Raw genomic sequence first — 26,861 nt, 5'->3', positions numbered from 1 at the left:
GCCCCAATGAATGTATGGATTTATTTAAGTTGCAAAGTAGAGAGTTAACGGGAATTCACACAAGGCAAGAAGTTTGAGTGACATCAGAACTGTAGTTTTCAGGACCTCCCTTGCAGTACATGAACCTTCACACTTCACAGTCAAATACTATGTCAAATACAAATCCACACAAACAACAATCCCAAACACGTGAGTCACCAAATATCTTCCAAACAGATCATGGGGTGCAAACACGCACCTCATCCTCAAACAGTCCTCGTCTCATATTAACAAGCTTATTCAAGGCATCAGCAACAATCTTCTTCCTTTTGCGAAGGAAGTCCTGCTCGTCAGCACAAAGCTCATATCCCAAACGCACATCAAGATTCTGTGGACTGGAACAGTTACAGGTCATTTTTACAGTAGCTGCAATTATACAAGCTTCCATCAACAACTAAGACTCATCAGTCAAATTCTGAACCAGAAAAACAAGACTCCCACTCAAGGCATGTTATTATTTATATTGAATTGCTGTGTTGCCTTGGTGGCCTCCTCTTTTCACACATCAGGTATAAATATAACTTTTAAATGGGAACTCCACCTACTTTTCACATATTATTTGTAGGGCTGAAGTGTTTAATTCGTTTGAAAAAAGATGAACTGATAAACCGGGCAGAATATTACATAGATATACATAATTTTAAATACAATTCCAAAGTCCAAATTAGGGCAATACTTTTAGTGGGTCAACAATACATGTTACAAAATACTGTGCAAGCTTTCAGGTCCTCCAGAACTCTTCATCAGGCTTTGTGGTAAACAAAATGGCAGTGGACAAGAGGAGGAAGAAGAAGGGAGGAGGGAGCAGGGGTGTAGGAACACCCCGGGTGCTCTCACTGAGGGGGGTGACATTCGGCACGCCGCACACCCATGACTCCCAAGCCTACCATGAGCCGTTGGGGTAAGGGGGGAGCTGCGCCACTTTGTCGGCAGCATTCCCCCCTTCCCCCTTCATTTTGACAGCTTGAGGGAGGCTTGGAAGTCGCGGGCGGCTTGCTCTGCCCCCAGCTGCAGGGCGCACATGCCACTCCGGGCACCAGAGCGGCTATCCTGCGCCTGGGAAGGAACCTTCCATGCCACGGGCCCCCCTCAGGAGCACGCTTGCCCTGAGCAGCACAGGCATATGCTCTGCCGCTGGGAGGGAGGGGGGGGAGGGAGAAGGAGAAGGAGAAGGAGAAGGAGAAGGAGAAGGAGGAGGAGGAGGAGGAGGAGGAGGAGGAGAAGGAGAAGGAGAAGGAGAAGGAGAAGGAGAAGGAGAAGGAGAAGGAGAAGGAGAAGGAGAAGGAGAAGGAGAAGGTTGGCTGAATCGTGGATGAAGTCTGCGCTTAGTCACTGAAGGGAAGATATGAGAGGAATTTACAGACATTCAAATGAAGTTCTATTAGGTGCTTTGTAGGGCTGCTGTCAGGGAAGAAGGGAGTATATAATGGGTTGATGCCTCATTTTTAAAAAATATAAAATATAAAATCCAGCTGTGCTCTATTAGTTACAGGTATGGTGAACCCCACACAGAAATGAGGCCAGCAGATGTGATCCCACTCACCCACTCAGCCCCATGTGCACTCATTGTAATGTGTTTTCAGTCTTTATGTCTGTACTAAACCAGCTGTATTGACAACCATTGTGTACTTGTATAGACATAGGCCTGCACTTCTCCTTGCTTCAATTAAGAAAGCCACATATAGTGTGGGCAGAAGCAAGTCTTGTGAACTTATGAACTATAAAGCAATTAACTGTGAGGTACAAAAGACGGGCTTTGGTTTTTTTTAATCTTCTTGTGCAAATTCACCCAAACACCACCATAATGTAAACTAAAATACAACCACATACATCATTACACAGAGGAGGACTTCTTGAGAAGCAGACCAGCCACCCTCAAGGAAGCAGGGGCAGCATTAGCAGAGGGAAGGGGGGAAGATTCCCAGCAAGGACTCCCGTAGGACATATTCCATTTTTAAAATGGCCACAACAAAGAAGTGGTGCTTTTTATTTCTTTTAAGAGCTTTACTTCTGTTTAGTTTTTAAAATAAAAATCCGAAATATTGTTGCTCCTGAGCAAATGTCGTTATGTGGCAAGATGGGGGAGATATTCAGCATGCAAATGCAAGGCATCAACTTTAATACAAGGAGCACCTGGGAAGATAGATAGATAGATAGATGCAAATTCACATCACACTCTAATGAACGAAACCTAATGCAATTAACAAATACCACATCAACCCAAGCAAGTTAACGTGGCATGGCACAAACAACAGCAGTTCTACAATTGTAGAGACGCCCTTCCTCATGTCCTCAAGGTAGCCAGGACAGAGCACTTTGGAGAAATAGCAAGTATCTTACCAGTCAATTACCTTGAGGTACAAGTCCAAAGCTCCACCCTGAAACCAAACAATATATATATGAAGAGAACACAACCTGACAAATAAAATGGAAAATAAATTTACAGGTAACAAGAGAAATAAAACCTAATGGCAAGTGTCATGTTTCTCTTAAGCCTGATGGAAACTGTTTGTAGTTGACTGTGCACAGTGCTATTTTCCTAGAAAAAGAGGTGCCAGAACTCACCATTAACGCCTCCTTGTTCTCTTAGAATGGCAATGATGAGTTCCAGCTGGGGGGAAAGCCCTGATCGTGCATGATAACGGATCACAAATGAATCACTGCAGCTATCTGTGCTAAGGAGCTGTGATTGCCCAATGTGTGTTTATGAAAGCAATTATAAAAACAATTAAAGATGGGAGAGAAATCAAAGTTTGTTTGCATTTTAATGAGAAACTACCTAGTTTACACTTTCCAGACCAATATAAGAACCAATACACAATAATGTATGTTTCAGGGGAAAGTATGCACACATTTGCAAATGTAGCATACAAATATGCATTATAGTAAAGAGATATGCTTTAAAAAAGTGTATATAGGTCAAAACGACATACAAAAATGTGTATCTTAAAAGAGAAAATTGCACTACGTAGCTGATCAATTTCCATGCTGCAGGAATATGGAGAACTGAATTTAAGATTGGCAAAATGAGAAACTGAAATGGGCAGATTCTTCTTTGCTCTGGATTCTGTGTTTTCTTGAAACTACATGGCAGCGACTTCTTGGGGGGGGGGATGCAAACTTATGAAGCAGCCTTTTTCCTATTCTTGAAGTCCGATACCAACCCCAGAAAATGATTTTCTGCATTGCTGGCCTTTCTTGAGATTGTTTTGGCAGGAATGTGAAGCCAATAAACTCACATGCTAGGGCTGTCTTCAAAGAGTCAAAACACTGGAATGTGGAATCTTTTTCGTTTCTTACTTCATTTTTGTATCTTAACTCTTCTGTCTCAATACTGTCATCAGACTGGTGCATAGAAAAGAGCATGCCAAAATACACTGCTCTGCCTACCATTCAGGAAGTTGAGTCTCCTTAGTCCCTTCTTCCTACTAGGAGTAATTCTTCTCATCAGTCACATCTAGAAGCCAGAAGAAAGCTTCCATTATGCTACTCTCTATCTAGAGGGAGATAGGCATGCTGCTACCTGCCAGGAAACAGGGGTGGAAAGTGTTCATCTAAGCCACCGCTGGTTCTACCCACGTCTGGTACTGAAAACAAACTCCTAGGCTCAGCATGTGCTCAAAGGGAGCTTACCGTTTAATTCTAAATGAGCAAAAGTAGATTCAACCACTCTGACATTTGCCTTGCCCTTGTCTAAATGAGAGTGTCACCCGATTGCAACAAATCACCCTTTTTTAAAAAATGAAGATGTCTTTTTACAGTTTGGAAAGTGATGTGGAAACACATTGAAAAGGGTTGTTTCGAAGAGCCCTTATTAAACAGAAGCAACACTTGCCTCCAGCACAGGTAGAGCTACTTTGACTTGTTGCCCCACTGGAAGTAATTTCAAAGGCAGAATTAAAGCGTGGCCTGAATCGTTCCTCTCCTCACATGAAATACTCTGGGGAAGAAAGGAAAACATAGTTTTTTTCCCAAAAGTACCAGATATAGAAACTACATTGAAAAATGAAGATCTCAGACAAGAAGCATTCATTGATTTCATGTCATGTTTAACCTGCCTCTCAGCCACAAAATGGGCCTTAGAATGAGTGGAGGGAAGCTATGCAGGGAGCACCTTAGGGTTAGCCTCCAGCCTAAAGAGAGCTGAGCAGCCATCTCTTTGAACCAGAGGCATTGTCCTGGATTTCCCTCCATACTGTCCTCTTATTGTTCACTAAAATATCCTCAACAATGGTTTTGACAGAGTCAAAAACAAGACTGTTGCTGGATCATGATGAAGTGCTTTTCAATACAGCACACAACTATTACAAATGTATTTATTTGATTTAACTATCCTATTTGACTTTCATAATTGGTTGAACTACTAGATCAAAGCAGAGCACTTTATCATTCTTTGGCTACTGTGCCAATTAGGAAAGGTTTGCTAGTTAGACATGTAACAAGGAGAATAACTAGAGATCTCAACATCAATACATTTTGGATTTTCAGGAACTATGGATAGTATTCAACTGTACCACCAGCACAAGAATGATTGCTAGTGCAATTGGAACAAGAATTGCTAGTGCAATGGAACTTTCCCCCATTTCCTGTCTCCCATGCATGACACACACACCTAAAATCTGTTCCAGAGGGTCGGGGGACCCCCAAAACAGATTTAGGGGGCAAATGGGGGGGAGGAGAGGGAGGAAACGCTCCATTGCACAAGTTGAAATCCTTATGCTGGCAGAAGTATTTATTTTCAGTACAGTGGATCCTCGTGTTACACACCACCCTCCTTACGAATGCTTCGGGTTACGACCTCCGCTAACCTGGAAGTAGATGCCCCTTGTTGCGAACTTTGCCCCGGAATGCGAGCAGAAGTCGCGCTCCGGTGGCGCGGCAGCAGCGGGGGGGGGGGCGCCATTACCGAAAGTGCACCTCATGTTACGAGCGGTTTCTGGTTACGGACAGACCTCCGGAACGGATTAAGTTTGTAACCGCAGGTATCTCTGTACAACATTTCAGGATTCTTTATCCTCAGGCATGTTCTCCTGTAACTGCTGAGTACTTTTCTAATGCTACCTGTGGGTACAGGATAAAAGACAGAGGCTTTTACCTGAATGTTGGCTTTCAGCACTGGCCCCCAGCTCTTTATGCAATGAAAGCAGAAGGAATCTACATCTTTGGACGTCTTCTGTGTCCCTTCATAGGACTCTCGCATGGTAAGCACAACATTTTTCTTGGCTAAAAAAATTAATACTTTAATCATAAGTTACACATTTTTGTTCACAGATAGCTTTTAATTAACTAGTTAAATTTAAACTCTGTTTAGCATAGTTCTATACAATCCTGATGTGCAGCTCTCTCTCTATGTATATATTATTGTTCCTTTGCATGTGTGAGATCAGCTAACTGCATATCTGTATGAAACTCCCATCTAAGCTTAGTGAGGCTACGTCAAAAGCCTTGCTGTATTCCAGATATATTATACATAAACTCTATATACTCAAAACAAAATCGAAAATTCTTTCTAGTAGCACCTTAGAGACCAACTGAGTTTGTTCCTGGTATGAGCTTTCGTGTGCATGCACACTTCTTCAGATACACTGAAACAGAAGTCACCAGATCCTTAAATATAGTGGGGGAGTGGGGAGGGGTATTACTCAGAAGGGTGGTGGGAATGGGTGATAGGCTGATAAGTGTGGAAAACCTGTTGACGACTCTAAACGGCTGCAATTAGTCTTGCAGGGAAGGGGTGAGATGGCTAAAGATGGCTTTGTTATGTATAATGAGATAAGAATCCAATGTCTTTGTTCAAACCAGGTTTCTCCATGGTTTTAAGTTTGGTGATTAGTTGCAATTCAGCCACTTCTCTTTCCAGTCTATTTCTGAAATTTCTTTGTATTAAGACAGCTACTTTGAGATCTTTTATAGAATGTCCTGGGAGATTGAAGTGTTCTCCTACTGGTTTCTCTGTCTTGTGATTCCTGATATCAGATTTATGTCCATTTATCCTTTGGCGTAGGGTTTGGCCTGTTTGTCCAATATAGAGAGCTGAAGGGCACTGTTGGCATTTGATTGCATACACAATGTTGGAAGATGAGCAATTAAATAGTCCTGAGATGGTGTGTTTGATGTTGTTGGGACCAGTAATGGTGTTATCCGGGTTTATGTGGCAGCAAAGTTGGCATCTGGGTTTATTGCAAGCTCTGGTACCAGTGTCCATGTTGAGTCCTGTTTTTGTATTATTGTGGGTGAGGAGCTGTTTGAGATTGGGTGGCTGTTTGTATGCGATGAAGGGTCTTCCTCCCAGAGCTTGAGAAAGAGAACTGTCATTGTCTAGGAGAGGTTGTAGATCTCTGATGATGCGTTGTACTGTTTTAACTTGGGAGCTGTATGTGATGACTAGTGGTGTTCTGTTATTTTCTTTTTTGGGTCTGTCTTGCAGCAAGTTCTCTCTGGGTATCAGTCTGGCTCTGTCGATCTGTTGTTTAACTTCATCAGGTGGATATTTTAGTTCTAAAAAGGTTTGCTGTAGATCTCTTAGGTGAGAGTCTCTGTCTGTAGAGTTGGAACAGATGCGGCTGTAACGTAGGGCCTGGCTATATACAATGGATTGTTTGGTATGTTTGGGATGGTAGCTAGAAGCATGTAGATATGTTTGTCGGTCAGTTGGTTTGCGGTATAAGGTGGTGTCTATGTGTCCATCCTGTATTTTTATAGTAGTGTCCAAAAAGTGTATTTCTTCCATAGATTGGTTCATAGTTAGGTTGATGGTGGGGTGAAAGTCATTGAATGTCTTGTGGAAGGTGTCCAGGGTCTGTTGACCATGTGTCCAGATAATAAAAATATCATCAATGTAACGCAGGTACAAGAGAGGTTTGAGTGGGTAGGAGTTTAGGAAACGTTGTTCTAAATCTGCCATGAAGATGTTGGCATACTGTGGGGCCATGCGGGTGCCCATTGCTGTGCCGTTGATCTGAAGGAACAGGTCCTCACCAAATTTGAAGTTGTTGTGGGTAAGGACAAAATGACAGAGTTTCGTAGCAAAGTCTGCTGTGGTTTTATCTGAAATGGTGTTCCTTATAGCTTGTAAACCATCGTTGTGTGGGATGTTGGTATACAGAGATTCCACATCCATAGTGACTAGAATAGTATTGTTAGGAAGGTTATTCAAAGATTGTATTTTTCTCAGAAAATCTGTGGTGTCACGTACGTAGCTGGGAGCACTGATGGCATATGGTTTCAGAACAGAGTCCATATAACCGGAAACCCCCACTGTAATGGTGCCAATACCTGAGATGATGGGGCGTCCTGGATTTCCTGGTTTGTGTATTTTGGGTAGAAGATAGAAAGTTCCTGGTCGAGGTTCTGCTGGTGTGTTCATGAGGATCTGTTCTTGGATGTGTGGGGGTAGCTCCTTAACAATCTTGTTCAGTTCTTTTTTGTATTCTTCCGTGGGGTCTGAGTCCAATTTTATGTAAAAGGTGGTATTGGAAAGTTGTCTGTGAGCCTCCTGGATGTAATCAGTTTTGTTCATGATGACAACAGCTCCACCCTTGTCCGCCTCTTTAATTATAATGTCTGGGTTGTTCCTGAGATTATCTATGGCTCTCCTTTCAGCATGGTTTAGATTTTGTTGTACTCAATATGAGTAACATCCACTGATAACGGGTTATCTTTATTTTATTTTAATTTGGTCTGCTAAACTTCATACTTTGCCTATTAAGAAAATTAAGTTGGCCTGGCTTAAAATTAAAGCAAATATTCAAAATCCACCAAAAATGTAACAGATACCACTCTTGATCTGAATATTAAATTTAAAATCTCATTTTTACCTCACAACTTGAGCACTTCAGATTTGTTAGCATTTCACATCAGCTATGGAGTAGTGCAAATTTCTCCTAATATATGTATGTTTGTGTGCACTTTTGCCTAATATATACATTTCTGAAGAGCAATTTTCCCTAATAAAATGCATTTTGTATGTTATTCTCATGAATATATGCAATTTTATTCACACTTCACCCTCGCATATACATTTCTCTACATATTAAATGGGCAGAGAACCACACTGCAAAATTTGGAGAAGTGAAAATCTCGATACATTCATCATCCCATTGTATTATAATTTATGATGTCATAATGCATTTGTTAGTTTTTAGGGTATCATAATACTCTTTGTTTCTTTTCTTTTTCTTTTGTAAGATACTAATATGGAAATAATTGCTTACTAAGCATCCACCTCTTGCCAGTTCTCTCTTACAAATCCTCCCCTCAAGAAACACGAGTTTAGAAACCCATATTTTAGCTCTACCTTTTATGCAGATATCTGAACCTTCAGAAAACATGAGGCAAGCATTCAACATCAAAATTTGCAGATAGAATCAGAGGAGGATATTGAGGAGACAATTCATTGCATCTCTAAACTTGACCTAGTTTGGGGTTGTTGTTGTTTTTTGTTTGTTTTTGCTATTTCTCTTGTGAAAACTATGTAAAGCAGATAGAAAGAGTAGGGCTGTCAGTTAATTCAGGGATTGCTGGAATACAGTGATCATCCCTGACCTTTGACCATGGTAGCTGATGCTGATGGGAGTTGGAGCCCACAACTTGGAGAAAAACAAGTTGGTACCCTAAACATAGTTAAAGAGATCTCAGCCAATTCATAAATTGAGATTTCATCAATTACATGAGTTTGCACAAAACTAAAACAATAATTTTGAAGAGAAAAGCATACATATGGCAAATTTAATGAGTCACTGCTGCAGTCTTAGAAGAGGAATTCCCTTCAGTGTGATTAATGGATTAAGAACCTAGCGGGTATTTAACTGACTAAAAGGCAACATTCATTAGACAGTTGCCAATTAGGCAGAATGTTTATTATTTTTTAATATAAGTACTTAGAAATACTTTTAAGTAGTTGAATATTTATAGCTACTACTCTTCTAAGATAGCATCTGCCTTCTGCCGTATTTATTTTCAAAATAAAATTACAGCTTACATCAGTTAAAATTACAATCTCAACATCTGTAAAAAAAAATGCAGTCAATTAAATGTTGCAGCCCTAGTAAACAATATATATTTAATTAAAATATATTAGTGGTAAAACACTAGCTGGCTACGTGCCTAAGAGAGAGGCCAACCTTTCAAAAGCATCTCATTCTCTTCTTTCTTCACCTTTACTTCCAAGATGGAAAGTTCACGAGCCTATGAGAACAGAAGGCACAGAGTAATAATGTTGTTGTCTACATATCTAAATGCTTGGAAGACTGGGCACTTGGAGGAAAATACAAAGTATTTCATCCAAGCAATTTGTTTAAGTAATATGATTGCCAGTTATTTAATTGCACCATTCTCTCTATCTAATTTCTCTCTCGCTCTCTATTTGGTAGCACTTCATAGAATCCCAAAAGGTGATATTCAGTGTTTGTCATATTCTGAAAAGATCCACTGAAATAAATGGACAAGTAATTTTATGTCCACTGCTTGTCCCCTCTAGATTTTCAGTATTTTGCAGGAGGGGTTCCAACACATGCTGGAAATGTAGGCTTAAGTACTCTATTGCCCACAGGCATAGGGAACCTTCGGCTCTCCAGATGTTTTGGCCTACAACTCCCATGATCCCTAGCTAACAGGACCAGTGGTCAGGGATGATGGGAATCGTAGTCCAAAACATCTGGAGAGCCGAAGGTTCCCTATGCCTGCAGCATGACAAATCCACATTTTTATTTAAAAAGAAATTCTTTTGTGGTTAGGAAAGTGACAGGGGGAAAATGATTAACAGGGAGGCGTATGAACACCATGCAGCAAATAAGGACAAATGCTCTTTATCATTTAATCTCCACATAAACAAATCAAAACAAGAGCTCAATAATGACCAGGCATAGTCTAATCTTTATGTAAGCCTTGTGCTAGGAAATCACAATGAACGCTCAATAAATAGGTCACCTGGAGGAGCCTTCAGTGTGTCTACCCTGAATATGACTTCATTTATTCATCCATCCATCCCTTTAATAAAAATATTTATATACTGCTAAAAATACTTATTAAAAAGTATCAAAGCAGTTTACAATAGCTGGAACATAAAACCACACAATAAAAGCCATATAAACATTTTAAAATCAGAGATCAGCTAACTATGATGGAAAGATGTATTCTCAATTGCCTGCATAATTAGATATTACCAAGAGTGCCATCTTTCCTAAAGAGTTAGCATCTCCAGCAAGATGGAATAAATAATTATGAATCAAGATAACTTTCAATACAAAGAAATCTTACCACTAAAACACCATTGGAAATCAGTTGCTCAAGAGGTCCTGAACTGCAAGGTAGAAAGGAGGGAAAGGGTTGATTAAATCTGAGCCTGGTAAAGTCGTTGATATTTAATAAAGTAACATTTTGGAAATGACTGACAAAGAGCAATAGTTTTCAAGGTACTTAATACAGTGGTAACTTGGTTTTCGAACGTAATCTGAAAACCAAAAACTCCACAGCCGACAGCTAGGCCTCAGGATCTTTCACTCAGCAGAAGCCGTGTGGCATGTTTGACTTCCGAGGCGTGTTTGAAAACCGAAGCATTTACTTCTGGGTTTACGGCATTCAAAAACTGAAATGTTCATCAATGGAGATGTTTGAAAACTAAGGTACCACTGTACATGGAAGTCTGACCACATAGCTGCTGGAATCCTATCCTACAAACCAGAAATGAAATAGTCAGGCAAATCACAAAGTGCTCTTGTACTATAATATGAGGAGAATTGCTATTTATTTAGTAACTTGCATTGTATTTTTTATGGGGCAAATTCAAAGTAGTTGATATAATGCAATATATAAAAAGAACAATGGGGAGAGGCATTCCACAAATCAGGTGGAGTACTGAAAAGGCCATATTGGTTAAAGGAGACCATTGGTTCATCTGAGGTGGTATCTTGACAGTATATATGACCAATTACACAAAAATGCAAGGATGTACCTTTCCTATTTTTGATGTATTGTCATTAATGACATGGACATAAATAAAGAAAGGTAGTTAATTATTCTCAATATAATATAGAACTACTACCCAAAGATGGCAGCATAAACAAAGCCAGAATATTAAGATGAAAATGTCCGTGTCATTAATGACAATACATCAAAAACAGAAAGAAGGAATAGTGGTGGATACATATTAAAACCAAGAGATTAGGAGAAACGCACTAGATAACAAAAGAAAAGTAGGAATTTCCAAGGATATGCTATTTTTAGAATCCTTTTCTTGCATCTAACAAACCACTTACGTTTCTGCCAACTTGAATTCCACCTCCAGAGATTCATAAGCATGAGGACAATCTTCTTTCTGATAACACAAAAACCAATTACTAATGCTCATTTGCCTACTCAATGCAGAAATCTCAGTCATTAAGGATATAATTGACAAATGCTTGCCACTCAATATGGCACAATCTAACTAAGCACACCTGGAATCCAGGCATTGGAGGTGGACAAAGAATTTAGACTGGGGAGATAGGGCAGGTGAAAGGGATGAGGTGTCACTCCCTAGTCAATTTAGTAGCTCTGCACAGCTGCTCTGAAGCAAGGGGAAAGAACATCCACATCATATTATTTATTATTGCTAGTGTTACCTAAAGTCTTTTGGGTTCCCTCAACGTTTCTGCAACTGCCTGAGAAAGAACCTCCAAATTCACTTCTGTTTTTACTTAGGCAAAACCCAGTTAAGTAATTCTCTAAGGAAGTGATTCTCAAGCAGCCAGCCAGGACCTGGGAGTGGGCCATGGACCACCAAGACATCCTCATTTGTCTGCTCCGCTTGCTAGCTATTCCATGGTTTTTCAGTTCTCTGCATGTTAGTTTGTGTTTGTTTGTTTGTTTGTTTGTTTTGTAAATGTGTAGACAATACATTAGCTTTTTGCCCTCACCTCTGGTTTTAAGGAAAATAGCTCAAGATCTGTTATGCCAGGCCGGACTTTTTCCAAATCGAAAAAGATAACAAAATGTACATCATCTTCGTTGGTTAGATTGGCACTACAGACCTCCAGCTGTAATATATTCTAGGAACAGAAGAGAAGGAATGTTAGAATTGTATAGGGATAGAATAGAAATTCAGTTCAGGTGTCCTTTAAAACAGAATTTATCAAATTAGCACATTTCAAAACAATATTCAAACCCAAACACAGCTATCCTTTGAAATTTACACTCACCTGAATTTTACCATACAGTTCGCCAACCAACCAATGTTTGCAAAAATGCATATATTAGGGGGAAGTGTGCATGAAAATGAATATCTGGTGAAGATAACTGACAAGAATTCATTATATTAGAGGAAATTGCTTGCAAAAAAGTACATTAGTAAAAACAGCATATAAAGCTGTGTTTAATGGAAGAAATTGGCACTAAAATGCTGATGAATTTTCATGAGCATTTTTTTTAAAGGAAAGTTTGCAAATTGCTGCAAAATGTGGAAAACTGAATTTAAGATTATCATTTTTCCAAAGGGAGAAAACCAAAACTGATGCACCCTTCCATCCCAAATCACACATGGGGACCCTGACCCCCAACATCCATACATCAAGCAACATCTGAAAGTACTTACGTATTTCATATATTTACATCTTTATAATTCCACCTTACTACCCCATCACTTAGGGACCTCTAAGGCAGCTAGTATGTTGTTTAAAAAACAAAAATTAAAATAATAATAACCTGAATTCAGTAAGAAATACAAGTGCAGATATAACAATAAGAACAGAACCAGGATTAAAAAGGAGGGAGAAATTCAATCATCATTAATGCCAAAGGTATACAGAACACCAGTTTTCTTTGGAACTCTAAACACCATTAGGGAAGTGAGAAAATTCATTCCCCATGCAAGAGAGCTCCACAGTCTTGGCAGGTAAGCCAAACCTGGTACTCTCCAAATCAGCTTGAACATTATATGGCTGTGCTTGCTGGGGCTGAAAGGAGCTGTGGTCAAAAATACCTGGAAAGCACCAGGTTAATGAGCAATGTCATATGCTCACCAATCAGACTCTGCTGGCTGTGGAACCTTCAGCAGAGCCTGCATCCAAGACCTGAGAGATCAGGTAGCATCACAGGAGGTGGTGAATTCCTGGCCCCAAACCATTTAAGACTTCAAAAAGCATAAGTAATCAGGACTTTGATTTGGTCTTGGACAAAGACAGGGAGCTACTGGAACAGCATTAATCTGAAAAACTGGCCGCAGTCAAGACCAGCAGCAGCCCAGTAATTATCAGCCCTGCCCTCAGCCGATGCTAATAGTACTTTTTAAGTCATGCATGTGAAAGGTGATTTACCTTGCTTGGCCCTAAGCACAAACTAAGCACAAAACTACCTGCACACAGGCATTTTTGTCACACAAGCACCCCTGCATTACAGGCAACAACTTCATTTTTCCTGAACGTTCCTAAATCAGACTTGTTTGGAAAAGCCACTGATCTTATTGCAATAATGTTTTATCTGCCCAGCAGGTTTTCCAAACAAGTGGTGGTATGTTGGATAGCTTACCCTACCTTGATCTCAGTTTGGATTCTAAAATAGAATGTCTCATTCCAGACTGGTTTATCAGAGTTCTTCATAGTTCGGGTTCTGAATTTCTCGGGCGATGCTGTCGGCAGATGCAAGGTCACGTAGCAATTAGATGGAAACACTGCAGCAAGGAATGGAAAAGCTTTTTAACAGTTGTGATCGTGCACATCACACAGTATGGGACAAAGAGTGGGAGGGACATCTATTTCTGAATATATTTTTGCAGTGAAGGTCTGAGCTGGAATATATCTGTGATATAAGGAACAGAGAGATTTGGTGGTGGTGGTGAAGCCTCTGGCACCAACTATATGACCTAATGTGATGTTTTGGAACATAAACCAATATTCTAGCTGTTATAACACCTAGTACTACCCTTACCGGTATTGGTACATAATGCGGGTGCGCTGTGGTCTAAACCACTGAGCCTCGGGCTTGCTGATCAGAAGGTTGGGGGTTCAAATCCCTACAATGGGGTGAGCTCCCATTGCTCTGTCCCAGCTCCTGCCAACCTAGCAGTTTGAAAGCATGCCAGTGCAAGTAGATAAATAGGTATCGCTGCACCGGGAAGGTAAACTGTGTTTCCGTGCACTCTGGTTTCCGTCATGGTGTTCTGTTGCGCCAGAAGCGGTTTAGTCGTGCTGGTCACATGACCCAGAAAGCTGTCTGCGGACAAACGCCAGCTCCCTCAGCCTGAAAGCGAGATGAGCGCCTCACCCCATAGTTGCCTTTGACTGGACTTAACTATCCAGGGGTCCTTTACCTTTGCCTTACATGTTGTTGTTGTTCAGTCGTTCAGTCGTGTCCGACTCTTCGTGACCCCATGGACCAGAGCACGCCAGGCACGCCTATCCTTCACTGCCTCTCGCAGTTTGGCCAAACTCATGCTAGTAGCTTCGAGAGCACTGTCCAACCATCTCATCCTCTGTCGTCCCCTTCTCCTTGTGCCATCCATCTTTCCCAACATCAGGGTCTTTTCTAGGGAGTCTTCTCTTCTCATGAGGTGGCCAAAGTACTGGAGCCTCAACTTCAGGATCGGTCCTTCTAGTGAGCGCTCAGGGCTGATTTCTTTGAGAATGGATAGGTTTGATCTTCTTGCAGTCCATGGGACTCTCAAGAGTCTCCTCCAGCACCATAATTCAAAAGCATCAATTCTTCGGCGATCAGCCTTCTTTATGGTCCAGCTCTCACTTCCGTACATTACTACTGGGAAAACCATAGCTTTAACTATACGGACCTTTGTCGGCAAGGTGATGTCTTTGCTTTTTAAGATGCTGTCTAGGTTTGTCATTGCTTTTCTCCCAAGAAGCAGGCGTCTTCTAATTTCGTGACTGCTGTCACCATCTGCAGTGATCATGGAACCCAAGAAAGTGAAATCTCTCACTGCCTCCATTTCTTCCCCTTCTATTTGCCAGGAGGTGATGGGACCAGTGGCCATGATCTTAGTTTTTTTGATGTTGAGCTTCAGACCATATTTTGCGCTCTCCTCTTTCACCCTCATTAAAAGGTTCTTTAATTCCTCCTCACTTTCTGCCATCAAGGTAGTATCATCAGCATATCTGAGGTTGTTGATATTTTTTCCGGCAATCTTAATTCCGGTTTGGGATTCATCCAGTCCAGCCTTTCGCATGATGAATTCTGCATATAAGTTAAATAAGCAGGGAGACAATATACAGCCTTGTCGTACTCCTTTCCCAATTTTGAACCAATCAGTTGTTCCATATCCAGTTCTAACTGTAGCTTCTTGTCCCACATAGAGATTTCTCAGGAGACAAATGAGGTGATCCGGCACTCCCATTTCTTTAAGAACTTGCCATAGTTTGCTGTGGTCGACACAGTCAAATGCTTTTGTGTAGTCGATGAAGCAGAAGTAGATGTTTTTCTGGAACTCTCTAGCTTTCTCCATAATCCAGCGCATGTTTGCAATTTGGTCTCTGGTTCCTCTGCCCCTTCGAAATCCAGCTTGCACTTCTGGGAGTTCTCGGTCCACATACTGCTTAAGCTTGCCTTGTAGAATTTTAAGCATAACCTTGCTAGCGTGTGAAATGAGTGCAATTGTGCGGTAGTTGGAGCATTCTTTGGCACTGCCCTTCTTTGGGATTGGGATGTAGACTGATCTTCTCCAATCCTCTGGCCACTTACATATTGCCTTACATATTGCTGTTCAAATTGTTGCAGCTGAAAGCAATGTCTAGTGTTAGGAAGCCTCTTTCTCACACCTGGAGCATTGTACAAAATGCACTGGCTGCACCGTGCAAACTGGTGAACAAGACCAATAACCTGGGTCCTTTTGACTGAACCATCATCAGTTCTGAGCAAGTGCAACAATTGGGGGGGGGGGGGGAGAGAGACCACTGTGCCATCAGCAGCAGAAAATATATTGAGAGAGAGGCACAGAACAGCAGAGTGCATTTCAGGGAACTGGAAATGTTACATTTCTGAAACAGAACTACCAGTATATAATTCTCATTCATGATACCATTTCATGATACCACCCTGAATATACTCTTGAAAAAGTAAGTCCTATTTATTTTGATGGTTAATTTTCAAGTAAGCATGCCTAGAATTACTTAAGGGGATAAACTGAATCATGATAATTAAGAAAAGTGAGCTGAATGTGTGAAAATCCCCTTACCTCCAGTGGTTACAGGAATCCAGCATTTAGGGGGTGACAGCCTATTTCTTGGGGAGAGTGTCCCACTGGCAGTGCCTATTAAAGTTTGTAGGGGTGCAGGATCATACCATGGGAAAGAGGCTCTTACAATATTGGATGTATATTGGTGTTCTGTATGTGAATTCTGTTCCACCTAAATCACTGGGGACATGTTCAGTAATGTTTAAGAGCTGGATACCAATTTTCTTAGTCACCATCAAAACTCTTTCTGATCTTTTGTTATTTAATCCAGTCCAAGATTCCTTATTCCTACATTGCTATTTTATATTATTTTCCAGTAATCTTGCTGCACTGTTGAGCCCAGTGGTGCAATGAAGGATGCACAAAACTTACATGAAATTCCTGAGGTGATGATATTGGCTTTTATAATTCTGACAGACACCATAGAAACTGGAAACAGTTGATTCTGCAATGGAAGAAAAGCCAGTGAACAAAAAATTAGTAAGAATTCTGGATTTATTTCCACATGACAAAGATCACCCAAAGCCACAAACGTTGCCCATCAGGCCCCACCAAGCCTCTGCTTCTCCCTTTCTCATCCCATTCCCATTTCCCTAACACTGCTGGGCACCTCCCTTGGAAACCTTAGAAACTTCTGCTTAGTGAGCAGATGATGAGTAATGGTGAACAAACTTCCCGTAAAGGCATATGTGATCTTGCCAACCACTGCAATGCAGAGCCACAAGGAAGTGCTGGATGTTGTTAAGTGTCTGGGCCCAAGAGAATGCAGGCCATAGATTAGAAGGCCAGATCAGTAGTCTGGAAGCACAGAGGTCCACTCTACTGATCAGTCTCAGTGATATGTGACTCGGACAGAGAGAAGGAGGTATATTAGAAACATTTGGGGTATTGGATGGGTCCTGTGGTGCTACCTGACCAAGAGCATTCTGGGCTGTTAGAGTGTCCCAGGTGGCTCTGCCTGGAGTTCCCTCCCAAAAAAAACAAATAGCCCTTCTTGATTCATGCAGAAACACGACAATAGTGAGCCTAGGACCCATACCTTGCTTGAAAAAAAATGTGCTCTCTAGAATATTAGCCAAAATCCTTTGTATGTAACACCCAGGGATTTCTCAGCAGACAAGTCAAAGTGAAACAGTTTATCTTATTATGTCCCTTATGAATGCCTCCATGTTGTCTCTGCATGAACAGAGAGCGAGTTTGCCTGTCAATGGCTTCAAGGCTTGAGATGGGAGCAGGCTCAGGGTCATTGTCAGTGGCTGACATAGTAAGGCACCCACTAAAAGGGGGAACACCCCAGCAGGGGGCCCCCTGACAAGGGGACCACCTGGACTGGGACCTACTCTTCACCATGGCAACCATGCCTCTCACTCTGACAAACAAATAACAGTATTGGTGGCGAGGAGGAAACGTAGCAGCTACTGTCTGCTTCCTCATCTGAAAAGGTCAAGCAGGTGGTAACAGTGATGAGGAACAGCAGCTGGCAACAATGAGAGTGAGGAGATAGACTCACAGACAGAAAGGAGTATTAAAGTGTCTTGGCCAAGCTTCCCCACCACCAAAAGAAGCTGCAGCAAGCACTGGCTGGGAGCCCTCTTCCACCAAAGCTGCTAATCAGAGGAAGGGACTAGAGGCCATTACAGCTGGCCTCATAATCATCCTGATCTAGGATGGTAAGAGAGGCTAGTGGGCCAATGTGGTACCAACAGAGAAGTATAAAGACTGCCAGAGTTGAGAGCCCATGTGGTGTGGGGATTAACATGTCAGACTAGGACCTGGGAGACTCATGTTGCACTCAGCCATGAAGTGTATGGTGTGACCTTGGGTGAGGAACCATTTCTCGATCTGGGCAAGAGTCCCTTCCAGGGCCTGATTTAGGTTTGTTGAGGCTCTAAGCTACTGAAGGTAATGGGGCCCTTTATATGTCCAGCTGTCTTTTGTCAACAACAAATTGTCACTGTTTTTTGTGTTGAATATATGCTATATGGTAATTTATGGACCTAAAGCCTACAGGATGCTGGACTAAATGGGCTATTGGCCAGATCCAGCAGGACTATTCTTATGTGCTTATCCAGACAGCCTGGTTCCAGACTGTCTGTGGCCTTCATACCTTCTGACCTCAACCTGCCCACACACATCTTCCAAATAAACACTTTATGCAATACAAAGATGACAGACAGTCTGACCAGTGTTTCTGGATGAGGTTTTATTAAAAAGAAATTATGAATTGTGGCTCTGCTGCCTGGTTTTATTTACATGTATTTGCAATTGTTTAATTACAAACACATCACTTTAAGAGGTGGTGGGTGGGCAAGAGAAAAGCACACTCTAAAAACAATCTGTTTGTGTTCCCTCTTTAAGTTCAATCATGTCCATGGGCAAAAAGTGCTGCAATATCTTCTTCAGGATAAAGTTGAAAGAGAGTTGGAGTTATGCAAGAAATCCCTAGATTTCATTGGCATTCACAATGGTGAAACTCAGATATTGGATCTAGGCAGAGCTGTTTTTCCAGCAGGAACTCGCCAATACTTAGTTCCAACACCGCTCAGGTGGGCACCATTGCCATTCTAAGGGAACAAGGGAGGTGTTCATGGTGAGTTTCAGCACCTATTTTTCTAGAAAAAATAGGCAACTAGGTTTGCTGGCTTGGGGCAGGGTTTCTAGTGGGGGGTGCCCCTCTCTGATACAATTCAGGAACCAATTTGGCACTTTGGAGTGGCCCTGATCCAATTTAAGACAATCCAGAACTGAGATGACCTAAGCCATATCAGTGGCCATTTACAGCAAAATCATGGGTTGAACTGAAGGCTCCTCCACACTTCCTCTTGTCCAGCTGCTTTCATCCAGGGAAAACCACTCACTAGCGCTCAATCAGAGCAAATGGCAATTCAGATTCTCTGGGTTGACTTTTGCTCTGATTTAACACTAAATAGAAGGTCTTCCCTGGGAAAGGAGTGGAGCAAAGGGACAACTGCTTGGACACATGCTTTCTAGGCACAGGACAAACAGAAGTGTAAGACAAGCCCTGAATCAGTCTAATTCAGTTCAGGATCCAGAATTTAGCCGAAGTGGAATTTAGCCAGTCCTAGTTTCTAAATCAGGGATAGGAAGAAGGTAGGCCAAGATCTACTCAGAGATCTCTTCGTGGTTTATAGTAGTTCAACAATGGTTTTAGACTCCCAATTCTTTTACAGCAGCAACAATAAAACAACATTTTCCACCTGATTTTTGCTGCTGCAATGAAGAAAGCTAATCCGGAGTGGATTTTGGGGGGATGGAAGGAATGTGAATTTGAATCACATTGATAGGCTCAGAATCTGCTCAGAGGCACCCTACACTCTGATTCTAATTGTGTGTCTTATGAATCCGAGTCTCTAGTTGGTAGAAAGAAACACTAAGTAGATCCCTCAATCTATGGGTATTATGTTGGTGTTGGGTTGGCAGGGCCTGAATGCCTAGCTTTTAGATCTTGAGTTGATTCCCTGCAAGCATCTAAACCCCAATTTTTCTTCATACAGAAATTTCTCTAGCCTTTCTATGACAGTATCCTGTTTCAGAACCACAGGACAATCCAGTGAGAGTCAAAGAGAAACACTTCTTCCAACAGCACACATTTAGGCTACAGAATCTGCTGCCACAAAACATAGTTCCGATTCATTTCAAAAAATTCAGCATTCCATTCTTTTATTTAAAATGGTTCCCAGCTATTCGAATTATGAACGTTGGAGTCAAAATGGCAACATTTAAGTCTTCATCTTATTGTTTTGAAACTTATCCAAAAGTTGAGTTACATTTTAAGAGCCCTTTGGCATTTCAAAGTCAGGATTTTGATGTCAATTCCAAAATTCAGACAAAGGCAGAATTCTAGGAAACACAAAGCACCAAAAGGCTCAATCTGATGGAAAAGAGACTTATTTGTAGCGTCTTAGTTAGACAGATATATAAATAGTGCTTATATAAGGCTTTACAGCAGGGTCTGGCTCTTAGTCTGAAGAATTTCAGTTGATCACACCATACTAGTTACTTGCCCTCATTTAATCACCATTTATAACTCTAATGATCTGCTCCAGACAATTTTGTTATTACTTTGCATAGTCTTCTACATGCTTCTATTTCCTGCATATTTTCATTTACATATACTCTGCTGCCACCCTCACTTCCTTATACATGCTGTCTGTTGAGCAATCTTAGGTAACCTCAAGATTTCTTTTTCCCAGACTGGTGACTTATTTCTTGCCTCCAATAATTAAAAGCATACTGGCGAGTTCTTATGAGCTGGTTATTAACTGATCTCTAGTCTACTTCACCGCCTTGTTCATCCAAAATTCTGATTATTGGACTTAACTCTTATTACTATTGATAATATTACAGCTACTGGTACCACTTATTTCCTATGTCTGATCATTGGTCTTTTGACCCCAGCTTTGTCCACTCTGCCTAGCAGCAATTCTTCAGAGCCTCCTGCAGAGACTTTCACATCACCTGCTACCTAACCGTTTAATTGGCAATGCCAGTAACTGAACCTGGGACCTTTTACATACAAATCATGCATCCCACCACTGGGCAACTGCCCTTCCTTACACACTAAAAAGGTAAAGTTGCATTTTAATACTGTAAACAGCACCAAGAACCAGTAGGATGTGCAGAATCCAATTAAAAATATTGAGCCTATTTTGGCAAAGTTAAAGGCTGTTAATGCCCATTGATTTTAATGTTTAAAACTAACCTCATTTTTAAAATGTCTACTATTTGCATCAGTATACCTTAAAAATATTCAGTGCACTTTATTCATTTTGACTGTTTTTCTAGACTTGAATGACAGTCGGCACAATTGGATTATTGTGCTTGGTTTTAGGGTTCTGGAGGAATTGCACCAGCAGGGGCAATAAGTACTGTACTGTTATTGAATGGGTCCAAGTTCATTTTTAAACATGGACACCCTTCCTCCCCCAACCCCAATATGCTAGAGAAATTTTTCCACTATGGAAGGCTATTTTTTGAAGCTCCAAGTTGTTGCAATTTACCAATGTATTTTTTTAGTCTCTGGCACAGATCTCCAAAACAGGAAATGAGACAATTTGGCAGTTTAAAAAAAACCCCAAATTACTAATCCTTTCTTCTGGCTGCAGGTACTTTCTCTAATATTCATAAATTAGCAAATTCCTTTTGAATGATCAAGATTTTAAAACTGAAAAAGTCAGGTTCCAGATATATATTTATACTAAAAGAGCAGCTACGCTGGTGATGCAAGAGAGGATTGCCATTGTCTAATAAACACATTTTATTCTGCTTCTGATAACTGGGGACTAGTTTGCATACATAATAAATTGATGAGTAGAATCTTGTTATAGACTATTTTAGGGAACAGCCATTTTATTGTTAACTGCATTTATATCCCACCTTTTTCTCCAAAAAGCTCAGGGTGGTGCACATGGTTCTTTAACCCCTCTGTCCTCTTTTAATCCACACAACACCCCTGTGAGATGGGTGAGTCTGAGAGCCAACTACTGGCCCAAGCTCACCCAGGGAGCTTCATGGCCAAGTGGGGATTGAACCCTGGTCTCCCAGGTCCTAATCTGACACTCTGACCACTACACCATAGCTATTATTTAGCAAGTGACAGGAATAAGCAATATCAACCAAGCCAAGAGCTTTCTGAACAAGCTTGGGCTTCCTGCTAACAACAATTTTCATCATCATCATGAAATGAATATTCGACAAGCCCTCAACACGGTCCATAACAACATTACATGAAGAAAGATCAAAGCAGCAGTGAGGTTGGAGGTGTGTAGACACTGCACAGTGGTCCTGTTAGTGTACCCACACAATCCCAACCTCCCTGTCACTGCCACCCTCAACACAGATACACACACACACACACACACACGGTTAGCAGGAGCTTATATTGCTGCAGCTCCAGCACCACTGAGCAAGCTGTATCCATGCACAAGAGAGAGGAACTGGCAGCCTTGAGGGAGAAAAATAAAATAAAATGGGGTGCTCAAAAATAGACAAGGAAGACTGAGCATGTTAAGTGGGCAGGAAATGCTGGCTGACTTTAGGGGAGAAAACGAAATGAAGCAGGGGGTGGTTGGAAAGAAATATCCCTGGAAGAGGCTGGTTGGCTAGCTGACACCCTGAACAGGAGCCATGGCTGGCAAAACATTTTGCAGCCTGAAGCAAAGGGTCAACTGGCTCCCTGTCTGCCCCTCCCCCTACACACACAAGCCAAGGTGCATAGCCCCAAGTTCTTTTGGGACTCGAGGCAGAAAATCCTACAAGTGCATCTCTCGTCAGTAAAAATGCAACAATAATTAATTATATAAGTAACTATTTGCTGCTCTTTCATGCCACCCAAACACAACTGCCTGAGCTCTCCCCAAGGGCAGGCTGGTCTTGGCAGCAGGAATACCATACTGCCAAGTTTGCTCAGGCACAAAGTGGGACACCGTGTTTTAAATTAGTCGTGTTTTCTTAAAAGCCAGAAAACTGTGGCAGCAAAGACATCTAGAGGCATCATCCATCTGAGTGTTTCTTGGTATACAATTAAGCTTTGGTAATACAGTACTATGCAAATGCATTTACAGTAAGCTCTAATCACCCCAATTATATAACTCTTAAGCTATGTGTTTGCAACAACAACAAAATCAAAACATAAAAATACGTTTCTTTCCTAAACGTGTTTTCTTTTTTTTATGTCCTTTCCATGCCCAGTGGCAAAAAGAGGGGAGAGTGTGGCCTGTAGATGCCTTTGCTTCCCAGTTCTTCCTGTCTCCCACTGCTATCCAGTCTGCTGCTACATAGCTTCTCCGGTCACTATTCCCTCCCTAGTACATACTCTGAATGGCTGTTGAGCCACAGCATCCTGCACCCTCTACTCATAAATGTACAGGGTTGATCCTCTTACAGAGATGCTTCAGGAAACAGAGGGTGAAGTGCCCACTTCCTTTGCAAAGAGGGAAGCCTGCTTTAGTAACTGAGTTTCTCAACAACAAAACCACACTTCTTTCAGTTACTGGCAAACACAAACTTAAGTGTCCCTGACTACTGGGCACTCGTTTTTTTGTGACAATGCATAATGCTGAACGTGGTGTGTGTTGGGTCAAGGAGCAGTGGAGGAAAGCGTTGTTAATAAACCCTTTGGAGCAAGCAAGCATGCAATTAACTCCGTCCATGTCTCTAATGGCTTGAATCGTATATTTAAAATATATATTAAGGCACTGTTCCTACAGCAAATGACTAATGCGGGGGAAGGGCTTGGCATGAATGCAATCCAGGTCTCTTTGGACAACAACTCTGTCTGGGATATTCACAGATATTAAGGGCATCCAAATGTGTGCTCATTTGAGCAGGAAATACGCTTATGGGACCTCACCTCCTGCAGGGCCAGGCTCTGTGGACATCACTTCTGATTGCTTTACAGCAGCATTGCTGGTCCACATGTGACTGCAGCATCCCAAGCCTGCTTTTCCCACTTCTGCCCACCCAAATCAGTTTTGCAACGTGGTTGCAAGAAATGAACAAGCAAGAAATGAACATTATAAAGTATCCATGCAGTGCATTAACATGAAACAGTTTGCCTGAAGCATTGGGGGTGGGTGGGGTAGGGTATTTGGATTGCTGGTGAGTCTATTTGTGGGATTCAGTGTGAAGGAGAGGGGGGAGGTGTTTAAAGGAACATCTGTACACACCCAAATAGAGCACTAAGTCTTTTCTAGGCAACTACTCATTAGTGTGGTGTAGCTACTGATGCTATAAACCAAGCTGCTGTGTCTCAAAAGATGAGAACAGGGACTCAAATGCTGACACTGCTAATAATAATAATAATAATAATTTATTTATACCCCACCCATATGGCTGGGTTTCCCCAGCCACTCTGGGCAGCTCCCAACAGAATATTAAAAACACGATAAAACATTCAAACATTAAAAACTTTCCTATACAGGGCTGCTTTCAGATGTCTTCTAAAAGTATCATAGTTGTTTATTTCCTTGATATCTGATGGGAGGGCGTTCCACAGAGAGGGCGCCACTACCAAGAAGGCTCTCTGCCTGGTTCCCTGCAACCTCACTTCTCGCAGTGAGGGAACCGCCAGAAGGCCTTCGGAGCTGGACCTCAGCTGAACGATGGGGGTGGAAACTGGTATACTGGGCCAGGCCTTTTAGGGCTTTAAAGAGTTGTTGCTATTTCTGTTGTTATTGCTGCAATGGCATGTCCTATTCTTTAGTTCCGTAAGAGACTCCCAATTGAGGATGCCAAGGAGACTCTGATAAGCACCTTTAATCCACATTTGCCTGATCCAGTAAGGGTGACTTATGTAAGGAAGCTGCCTTCCAACACAAACACCTTGCGACATGCAGACAGCGTTCCCAGTAGAAATAAGCACACATCCAACATGCAGGCTTGTGTGCATGGCGATCCCTGTTATAGTGCGTCTTATCCCCTCATTGAACATTGACCATGATCAGACCTGACATTCCAGTAACTGGATGGGAGGGGAGTTAGTGGAGTCCAAAAGATACCCACGCCAACCAGAAGGGTGCTCAGTACTGCCGGCATTCTCTATTCAGCACATATGTTCTTGGAAGTATTTCTATATGGTGGCAGCTTGCAGTACACATGCATACATGAGGATTCAGAGAATGGGGCAGGTATGCATCAATCTGGATTCAAAGAAGATTCAAAAATACTTCCTATCGCGTCCACATTCTTCGTTGTCAGTGTCCTCCCTGACCCCAGGTGCTGTCTCCTCTACCTAATCTCTGATCTGCAAAAAAGCAATCAACACCCAGGCTGCTTCCAACATGTCTAGCTCTCGAAATGTGTGAGTTCTATACCCCACATTGCTGCTGGTAGTTACATCATTTTCCATTTTATTAGCATCCTGGCACAATTACTGCTAGTAGAAAACACAAATTAATAACATTATAATGTGTTTTTTGGCTAATAAAGATGGAACTGTATTACTTTTGAATTAATATCCTGGGTTTCTGTTTTACTACTTTTGCTATGTTTGTAACTTTTTCATGTTATTAGCAACCTTCAGCATGGTTTTAACTACAGAAAGGCAGCATACAAATAAAATGATAGTATGATGGATGGATGGATGGGATGAGGGGTTAATTGGGTTCTTTTTGTTTTTATTATGTATTTTGTGTTTTTATATTGTGATTTTCTGTTGTAACCGATCTGAGACCTGCGGGTCTAAGGCAGTATACAAAATCAATAAATAAAATAGGGTATGACTAGCCAATGTGATTATAAGGTGCTGGACTAGATGGGCCTTTCGTCTTGATAATCAATGAATTGGCTTGCATCCAAAATGTGTCAAACTGGCAACCATAATTTCCGCTAGAATTGAGAAACTAAACTGCCAGCAGAATTCCGCAGGTAGGTTTTGCACATCCCTAACATGTGATCCCCAATTGTATATCTTCTCTAAATGGATGGAGACAGACAGACAGACATGTCAAAGTTAAATGGCCTTCAAATGCAAAAGTACAGCCAGTGACAAAAGCTTATGACATAAAATTTGGTTGTCTTTAAGGTGCCACAAGACTTTGTTATTTTTTCTGTAGCTCCTGAACTGTCAAATTGTCTTCCTTTTCATATACTTTTTAAAAACATGTTGTTTAAAAAAAATCCCCTGCTGCCATTATTAATAAATCTAATAAATGTGTATTAGTTTTAAACTGTTCCTTTCATTTCAAGCGCAAATCCCATGCTTGTACCATTCAGAATCAAATTGTGCAGCAGCACACCTTCATCTCACAGAGCAGGAACCAGTTGCTTCATGAAAACTCTCCCTGAAGCAAAACCATTCCAAATGTTGTTTGAACGTTGGCATTTTCAGACTATTCAGATCCAGGGAGGGGTTGGATGCTCTCCCCCCTCCCCCCAATAAAACAAAAGATAAAGATAAAACAAATTGCAAGAAGTTATTATCCTTACCTTCTCAGCTGTGGTCCCCATTCTTGGGAAGTCGTAGCGTCACAGTCATAAGCAACGCTTGAACAACAGGTTAACAGGCAAACTGCATTCATAGGTGTTGCTGCTGCTTCATATATGTAGCCTCTGAACTCCGCCTACTATGGCCCTTGGGCAGGAAGGAACAGTGTATGCTGCCAGCTTGCGGAATAAATGAAACACACACACTTCAGTGCCATAAAGCCAGATGAAGTAATTTACATTTCCTGAAACACAAGTCCTTCCTCTTCCAACCAGCCCAGGGCGGTCCAACCCCTCAGACCAAGTGGGCTGCAAGAGTCCTTCAAGACAGAACCCACAAGCCACACGCTGAATTAAATTTCCATATTGTTCCTGAAAGCAATGTAGTTAATATTATTTAATATACACAATATGTTTAAATATATATAATTAAACAAATAATAGATTCAGTATATTTATTCATTAAGCAAATGGAATACACAAACTCAGGGTGGTAGATAGATAGAGAGAGAGAGATGCGATGCATGGAAATGTAGGAGAACCCGAGATTGCGGTGTGTGAGAGAATCCAACCCCTGAAATCCCAACCAGGAAGATCCGAATGCAGACAAAGCGACCCCAAATCCATGGTCACCACATCCCACCCCCACCCCCACACTGTTGCAGTTTGGACTATACCTTTCCCTGTCCACCGTGAGGTCCCTTTTCCTTACCTACCGGTATAT

At 41.5% G+C, this 26,861-nt stretch overlaps 1 protein-coding gene across 1 annotated transcript in view; it reads right to left on the bottom strand.

Annotated features, from left to right (window-relative positions):
* Window positions 1–26,313, bottom strand: part of LOC117044994 (cytosolic phospholipase A2 beta-like) — a 40,386-nt gene extending 14,073 nt beyond the window's left edge. The window contains exons 1-11 of the mRNA XM_033145791.1: window positions 26,141–26,313; window positions 16,565–16,637; window positions 13,545–13,681; window positions 11,934–12,065; window positions 11,295–11,353; window positions 10,297–10,339; window positions 9,162–9,225; window positions 5,135–5,262; window positions 3,869–3,979; window positions 2,380–2,417; window positions 239–374 (exon numbers count right to left, since the gene is read on the bottom strand). Of these exons, the coding sequence (XP_033001682.1) occupies window positions 239–374; window positions 2,380–2,417; window positions 3,869–3,979; window positions 5,135–5,262; window positions 9,162–9,225; window positions 10,297–10,339; window positions 11,295–11,353; window positions 11,934–12,065; window positions 13,545–13,681; window positions 16,565–16,637; window positions 26,141–26,161 (942 nt within the window). The 5' untranslated portion in view covers window positions 26,162–26,313. The remainder of the gene's footprint in view (window positions 1–238; window positions 375–2,379; window positions 2,418–3,868; window positions 3,980–5,134; window positions 5,263–9,161; window positions 9,226–10,296; window positions 10,340–11,294; window positions 11,354–11,933; window positions 12,066–13,544; window positions 13,682–16,564; window positions 16,638–26,140) is intronic.
* Between the last annotated feature and the right edge of the window lie 548 nt (window positions 26,314–26,861).

Source organism: Lacerta agilis, chromosome 1, assembly GCF_009819535.1.
Source record: "Lacerta agilis isolate rLacAgi1 chromosome 1, rLacAgi1.pri, whole genome shotgun sequence".
NCBI lineage: Eukaryota > Metazoa > Chordata > Lepidosauria > Squamata > Lacertidae > Lacerta > Lacerta agilis.
The sequence above is the reverse complement of the archived record's forward strand: the minus strand, read 5'-3'. Positions and strand labels throughout refer to the sequence as shown.